This window comes from Mandrillus leucophaeus, unplaced genomic scaffold, assembly GCF_000951045.1.
Source record: "Mandrillus leucophaeus isolate KB7577 unplaced genomic scaffold, Mleu.le_1.0 Scaffold115, whole genome shotgun sequence".
Classification (NCBI taxonomy): Eukaryota; Metazoa; Chordata; class Mammalia; order Primates; family Cercopithecidae; genus Mandrillus; species Mandrillus leucophaeus.
In genome coordinates, this window is record NW_012099765.1 from 5871571 (window position 1) to 5879999 (window position 8429).

General features: G+C 45.7%; 1 protein-coding gene across 1 annotated transcript in view; it reads right to left on the reverse strand.

The window, feature by feature from the left end:
• The window catches only part of SLIT3 (slit homolog 3 (Drosophila)), a gene marked incomplete at its 5' end in the record, with an annotated part of 547731 nt that overhangs the window by 52527 nt on the left and 486775 nt on the right, over nucleotides 1-8429 (reverse strand). The window contains 3 exons of the mRNA XM_011997974.1: nucleotides 4166-4237; nucleotides 4844-4915; nucleotides 6360-6428. Of these exons, the coding sequence (XP_011853364.1) occupies nucleotides 4166-4237; nucleotides 4844-4915; nucleotides 6360-6428 (213 nt within the window). The remainder of the gene's footprint in view (nucleotides 1-4165; nucleotides 4238-4843; nucleotides 4916-6359; nucleotides 6429-8429) is intronic.

Here is an 8429-nt window from a genome sequence, read left to right on the forward strand (position 1 = left end):
TCAGCAGAAGAATTTTTCTGATGCTCTAATAGCTGGTCAAAAGTGGAATAGAGTTGCCTGGTAAGGGAGTGAGCTCTTTGTCTCAGAAGGTAATCAAGCAAAGGGCTTCTTTCCATGGATGTTTTAAGGAGAATTCAGGCAATTAGTAGAGCAGTGATGAACAGCCCCATGTGTATAAACAGCACAATTATCACTTCAGGGACTAGGAGCTAAAAATACTGAGGACGGTGAATGATAAAGGACGCTGAATGATAATCCCACTGGCTCCTTCATGAGCACACACTGAAATTGCCTGCCAGAGCTAACGGATTCCAGGTGGCCCTCCTGTGCCTGGGGCAAGACAGTTGGGACCACACACATACAAGGCATGTGACTTGGTGTGGGGCAAAGATCAGGGGATGCATGGATCCCCTAAGAAGGATGAGGATGTCCACAAGAATGTTCTCTTTTTGCTATTTTCAGATTCGGAGCCAAGTAGAAAAAGCATTTTTCACACAATGTTTTGTACTCAGGGCTAAACGACCACCCTCCTATTGTGCTCTCCTGAAATGTATTCATATCCACCCATACACAGACACACATGCACACACGCACGCACACACACACACTCCCTCTCTCTCTCTTAAATGTCAATTTTCTCTTCCTGCTTTCCAGATCACTTTTTGGCCTTTGTCTACTCCAAAACTAAACCTTGATGCTCATTCTTCTTCCTGCTGCAAACACCCAACATCTCTGGGTCTCTGGTCATTTCTGAAAGTTTAATTAAAAGAATGAAACCCCTCAGAAATGAGGAAAGAATATATAAATGTTCAAATGCAGTTGTAGATAATGTAATTCTTGATTTTAAAAAGCCAATCTTTCTTCCAGCTCCCTCAGTTGTAAATATGTTACCATCTATGTTGCCATCTTCGTTCATCTTTATTGATTTATTATTTTTTTTGAAACAAGGTCTTGCTCTGTGTTATCCAGGCTGGAGTGCAGTGGCTCAATCACTGCTCACTGCAGCCTCCACCTGCCTGCCTCAATTGATCCTCCCACCTCAGCCTCCCGAGTAGCTAGGACTACAGGCACACACCACCATGCCTGGCTAATTTTTGTAGTTTTAGTAGAGACAGGGTTTCACCATATTGGTCAGGCTGGTCTTGAACTCCTGACTTCAGGTGATCCACCCGCCTTGGCCTCCCAAAGTGCTGGGATTATAGGCGTGAGCCACCCTGCCCGGTCTTCATTCATCTTTACCTTTGCCTTCATTTGTTATAGAAATGACTTTATATAAACATTATCACATTTTTTTCATTTGCTCTCTTATAGTCTTTCTTCATAGGTATAAATGTTTACAAGTTATAATTGTAACACATATACAAGTTAGGTGTATTTCTCCATGTAACGCTATGCGATGAGCGCTTCCCCACAGTGCTATCTAGTTTTTGTCTTTGCCTCTTTTAATAATTGCACTTCATTGACTGGTTGCCTCATGGTTTCCTTAAACATTTCCCCACTGTGGCCCTTGTAGGTAATATTTAAAATTTAGGTTAAAAAAAAACATTACAACAAAGATTTTAATCCACAGAACCTTTCCCTCATTTTGGATGATTCTTTAACTTAAATTCCTAGGTGTGTAATTAGTGGGAGAAAGGATACAAATATTGTAAAAGAAATGTAGCCTATAAACATTTTTACTTTTCCTGAATTGGCCCTTAGGCAGAAAATGGTTGCTCCCCACTGAGGTAGATGGTTGGACTGAGGTGCTCTAAGATCCCTTGTTATGCACAAAATCTCATGATTCTAAAATGATGATGCTAAAAGCCTATTAATTTTTTTTTTTTTTTTTCCTTTTGAGACAGGGTCTGGCTCTATTGCCCACGTTGGAGTACAATGGCGTGATCTCAGCTCACTGCAACCTCCGCCTCCCAGGCTCAAACCATTCTCCCACTTCCGCCTCCCAAGTAGCTGGGACCACAGGAGCATGTTCCCATGCCTGGCTAATTTTTTGTATTTTTTGGTAGAGACAGGGTTTCGCCATGTTGCCCAGACTAGTCTTGAAGTCCTGGGCTCAAGCAATCCTCCTGCTTCTACCTCCCAAAGTGGTGGGATTACACTTTGGTGAGAGCCACCACGCTGGGGCAAGCCTACTCACTCGTACTTCAAGAAGCAAGTGCCAGCGTGTTGTATGGTTACGTGTACCGCTGATGAATTCATGGCAGTAGTAGTGCCGGGCTGGGGCAAACACGATGCCGAGGAAGGAGAAAACCCTGGCCAGGCTGGTGGTGTTCACCCCATCGCCCCCACCAAAAGACAGACAGATGGACAGGCAAACATTTTCTCTCCCTCTTACATATTGATTTGCCCCACCATCACTACACTAATTACAGACAGATGCATGCAGATTCCTTCAAATTGGCAGGTCCCACCTCCTGGCAGCGAACCCATGCACAGAACTATTAGACTGGGATGGAAGACAGTAGGTTGGGATTGAGGGGGAATGGTAGGAGAAGGAAGGGGGAGCAGGTCCGGCTTCAGCCCTGGCCAGTGATACGAGCCCATCTCCTGCTGTGTTCAACTGGAAACAGGGAAATGGTTGTGCTGATGTTTCCATTCTCAAACTCCCCAGAGAAGGTGGATAATAAATAAGTGACAGTAACAGATTGCACACTGTCAGCGCGGGCACTTCTTTGCCCCCAGAGAATTGATTTTTAATAACAGCGCAGATGACATGTGGCGGGAGTTGTCGCTGACACCGGTGTTTTGTGGGTCTCAATAATTCACATCAGCCCAGAGACTCCGAAATGGACTAGCTTGTTGGGTGCTGTTTGTGGATTGCTACTGAGCTCTGGAAAGGGCCCCGGGTCCCAGGAGGTTGGATTCCGCAACCTCCTACCTGCTAGACCTTGGCCAGTGACTTCAACAGTCTGGGCCTCGGTTTCTCCATGTTTAAAATGGGCAGAATTGTCTTGGTCTCACAGCACTGTTGCAAAAGGTGAGAGGAAGAAAACTGTCCCATAAAATATGTTGATCACCATTATAGTAATAATGATCTAAAAAGTCAGGAAGTTGACAGGTTTGGGGGCGGAGTATCTGGCATCTCTGTTTTCATGAATAGCATTCAAGGGTGATATTCAAAGGACCAAAGGAATTCAAAGGAATGTGCTAATAAAGCAGAAGCAAGATGGGAAGGCACAAAAATCAGGAGTTAATCAGGCCTAGGGTTGGGGGTGGTGGTGGGGTGCCTTCCTGCCCTAGCAAGCTATGATATAAGAATAGTAACAAGTGAATATTTCTTAAGCATTTACAGTGCCAGAGCTGTGCTAAGTACTTCATTTACAGTATCTCATTTAATCCTCATAAGACCCTGTGAGGCAATTACCATAATTATCTGATTTTATGGATGAGAAGACACTCAGCTACCCATGTGTAGGACAGGGCCAGGCAGGCAAGGAGAGCGGGCTGGGTGTGGAGGCTGCAGCCTGCACGACTCTGTTTAAAGGGGCAGGGCTGCTCAGCCATGCAGGAATGCAGAGGCAGGGCCCTGGTATGGCCAGGTCTCTCAATTTTCCAAAAGAATACAGAGGGTGGGATTTGTGCAAGAAATCTCCTGATATTTAAATGTTGACAGCTTATTAAGCTTTGTGTTTTTAAAAAGACACTTTATGAGCCAACCCCACAATTGCTAACTAATAGCTGTCTGCGAGCTGGACGGGGCCCTGGGTTTCCAGCTTGTGATCTCTGGGGTAGGAGCTGTGTTTCCATGCAGAGGTTCACCATGCTGCATCGCCCCTCTGAGGAAACGACTGTAAACAGAATGATGTCGAAACGTGGCTATGGCCACACACTATGCCCAAACTAGAGGGCAGGATACAACTGCATATCCTAATCCTCACAAGGGAGGTACTATTGATCCCATTTTACACATAAAGAAGCAGAAAGTTGAAGGGGCTGAGTGATTTGCTCAAGGTTCCACAGTGGTAGTGGGCTGGAGCCTGGGAATGGCAGACTCTCAAGGGTACTCTCTCCACTCCACTGAGCAAATAAGGGTACTGGGTAGGAAGGTGTGTTTGGGGGTGGAGTGGGCTTTGGGCAAAGGAGAGTGGGGAAGGAGAGTGCTTAGTCTGCTTCCTGCTGTCACTCAGCAATGTGTAAGTCAAAATCAGCACGCTGGGGTACTCACAGCACTCGCAGGGACCGCAGCCCGTTGAAGGCATGGATGGGGATGCACCTCAGCCGGTTGTAGCTCAGGATCCTGTGGAAAAGGAGGCACGTGCCCTGTTGGGTCCTTCTACTCTCTACCATGCATAGATGCACTGTTAACGTTGTGAACCAAAGCAAATGGTTTATCTTTTTAATGTTGATATATTGACAGAACATCCCCTAAAGGGACAAGAAACCTCTTCACCAATCCAGGAAGTGCACTGGCTTTATTTCCTCAGTTTACTCAGGTTCTGTCGCAGGCTGGTTTTCTAACCAGCTTGTCCATCATCTCTCTCTCCTGTCCAATGATGAGTGCTCACAATGTGCAAAGCTAATGGGAAATAAATGGGTCTGAGCAAAATATAATTGTGTAGGAAAACCATTTACTGGGAAAGAAAATTCACAAACCACAAAAGGTACTCCTAAGACAGCCTTCTTCAAAAGCGATGAGGTTCTAGTTCCTCTCTAGTTGCCTGGACAGTGGAAGGCTTCCTACTTTATCTTCCTTCTGATGATTAAGGTCTATCTTATGCTAGGGCAGCCATAGGCCTGAGGGTCATTAGGGCAGAGAACCCAGTCCTGCTGGGAGGGAGGGAAAGAGTGACCATCTCCTGCTGGGCCCACGGGCATGGTAAACACAGCATCTCAGTGTACTCACAGAGTGGAGAGGTGAGACATGTTGCTGAAGGTGTAGTTGGTCAGCATGCTGATGCTGTTGTTGCTCAGGTCACTAGGAAAAGTAAAACAGAGGGGTCATGCTTTTGTCTTAGTTGCATCTGTAGGAGGCCATTCCCAAGTATCACATACCTGCCATCCACCCACCTATTCATTAATTCACTCATTCATCTATCCATCCCGCTGCTGGCCTATTTATCTACCCTCCCACTCACCCATCCGCTTGCCCATCCATCCATCCATCCATCCATCCATCCATCCATCCATCCATCCATCCATCCATCTATCCATCCATCTACCTACCCACCCACCCACTCACCCATCTACCCTTCATCTATTTATCATATTTATCCCACACACTCACCTGCCTGCCTGCCCACCCATCCATCCATCCATCCCACCCTCCTTTTCTCCCTCCCACCATCCATCCACCCACTTATCCACCCACTCATTCATCCAAATGGTCATTTTCCATTCAAACACTTATTCAATCATTCAAGCAATTGTCGTACATTTATCCATCTTTTCACTTATGCAGATAGTCAATCATTCAGTTACATGACTATTCAGCCATTTCACTGTACCAACAAAATATGATAAATATAATAACAATCTCTCCTTGTTTTAGTACTTTTCCCCCGATTAATTCTTTTCACTGTTCCTCTATCCTCCCCCTTCTCTTCTGACATTCATTTATTCCATCTTATCAGGTTCTCTCTTAGGAGGACTGAGGTTGGTGGGGGTGCAGTCCTCTGCCAGCTGCAACCTCGAGCTTCCCTGCGGGGATAAACATCCAGAGCCGCGGCAATGTTAGCTGCACATTAGAATCACTTGGAGAGCTTTTAAATCCTCTGATGCCTGAGTTCCATGCCCAGATATTCTGATTTAATTGATCTAGCACGGGCTTGAGCATCAGTAGTTTAAAAAAAAAAAACAAAAACTGCTCAGGTGATTTCTGTAATCAGCTGACGGTGAGGATCATTGCTTTAGAGCAGTGGTTCTCAACTGGGGGCACTTGTACTCCTTCAGTGACATTTGGCAAAGTCTGGAGATATTTCTGGTTGTCAATACTTGGGGAAGTATTACTGGCATCTAGCGAGGAGAGGCCAGGGATGTTGTTAAACATCCTATAATGTCTATGACAGCCTCCCAACAACCAAGAATTATCTAACCCCAAATGTCCATAGTTCCGAGGTTGAGAAATCCTTATCTAGCGGCTGGTTTCAGGAGTTTATAGGAATCCAGCCCACAGAGAGATGGTGTTCTTTCACCTTTTCTCAGTAGGTCGCCTACTTTCCCAAGGTAATGCTCTTTCATTCTGCAAGAACTCCCACTCTCCCTTTGTAGGCTGGCTTCTGGTCCTCCTCAGCAGACATAGGCATCTTTCAATTACCACTTGCATCAGCCTGCAGCTCTGTTTCCTCTTACCATCCACCTCAGTTTCCTGAGCGACCCCAGGAGGGAAAAATAAACACCCCACCCAATACTGGGCTCCTTACATAAGCGTCAGGTGTCGGAGGGCGGACAGCTCTCTGGGCACGGCTGTTAGGTGGTTTCCTTCCAGGTACCTGAAAGAGGCGCGGAGTGACAACACCTGAGAAAGAGACACTGTACAAATTCTCACATTTTTCAGAGAAGCCTCCCTGAATTTTCCAGGCTGGATTGGGTCCCTCTTTTACTCTTAGAACCTCCCTCCCCCACTTCAAAGCATGACTATATTTGTCATTTAATGTTTATTTATCAAATTAATGACATTTTTTCTCCACTGGACTTATACATTTCATGTTGGCAGGATTCTTGTCTAAAATTGCCCACCATTGGATCCCCCCTGTGGCTGTTTACAGAGCTGATACATAGTAGGTATTCAATAAATATGTGTTTAATAAATAAAGCACGCATTTTATACTCAGCCCTCACAATATCCTTATGTGGCAGGAAGTCACAGTTGAAGAAAAGTTCAGAGATGTTAAAACACTTGCCCAAGGTCATGCAGCAAGCAAGTGGTTGAGCTAGGACTTGAACCCAGCTCTGACTGTAGTCTTACCACAATTCCACACTTAGCTTCCAGAAACTGTTGGGAGAACTGAGCCAGGCATGATTCATTTTAAGAACCCTAATTCAACGTTGACTATCTCTGATGTACATTTGGAAACTGAGGAAATGACAGAGACAGCACTGTACTACAGTTCCCAGCAGAAGGACCACATGGCAGGAAGGGACAGGGGTTCAGAGTGAGGTTGCACCCAACAGATGGGGACTCCTTCCGGACAGGCAAAGGCTGAGCCTAGACCTGCCTGGACTTCAGCATCCTACACTGACCTGCTCACCTAGGATGAGGCCGCCTCCTCAGAGACTCAAGTATGGCTTAAGACAAGAAAGTGTCATTGCAATTATGTAATCATGAATTACAAAGGTTATTCCTACCTATAAATAAAAGTTAATGCTATCCTCAAGCGGGGACAGGCCAATTCCTTCACCCCCACCCTTGCTGTAAACCCCTTTCTCCAGGCTTTCTGTTGCTCTCAGGACCAAGCTGAAGAACATTTAAGATGGTTTACAAGAACTGCTTTGATCTCCTTGGTGATCTAAAGCTCCCATAGCATCTTCTCTTATAAGAGTCAACACATAGCCACTGCTGTCCATTTGTCAAGTGTCTGCCTTAAGCTCCATGAGGCTAGACCTAGGTTTATCTTTTGCTAGCCTGGTGCTTCTCAAACTTAACATACACACAAATCACCTGGATTTTGCTAGACCACAATTCTGACCCTAAGTCTGGGGTAAGGTTGGAGAATCTGCACTTCTAATGAGCTCCTGGGTGATGGTGGTGACTGCTGGTCTGTAGACCACATTTTGAGTAATAAGGTGCTAGCACACTACCTGGTGTCCAGTAGACCTACCACAAAATGACTGAATGGGATAGAAATGGGTTAAAACAGAATATGGGTCAAGGTGTCAATGACTGAACCACCCTTAGCTTTAAGGCCACATTGGAACGTACATTATCTTACATTATCTTTAATTGTTTAATTAAGACCAAGTAACTTTCCTCCTATGGCTGGCCCCTGGGGACTCTCATGGCACAGGATGCTGGACTGGACCTGATAAGGTCTTAGGTGGCCATGGCATATTGGACTAATGTCCTTTAGGTTTGATCCTTGGTTGTGTACCCATTATGGGCCAAGAGCTATGCTAAATCCTGGGGGAAATACAAAGATGAACCAGATTCCACTTCTGTCTCAGGGAGCCTAAAATTCAGTCATGCACATGCTTAGATTGTGCCCTCAGACAGAAAAGCCAAGAGAAATGCATTCATTCATGCATGCATTAATTCAGGCACAAGTATTTATTGAACGATTATGATGTGCCAAGTATCGTATATACTGGGGAACAACATAGCCATAATGCCTGCTTTCAGGCAATTAAAAATCAAATATAGGTGGAGAGGGAGAGGGAGAGGGAGAGGGAGGCAGGGAGGGAGGGAGAGGGAGGCAGGGAGGGAGGAAGAGGGAGGCAGGGAGGGAGGAAGAGGGAGGCAGGGAGGGAGGAAGAGGGAGGCAGGGAGGGAGGGA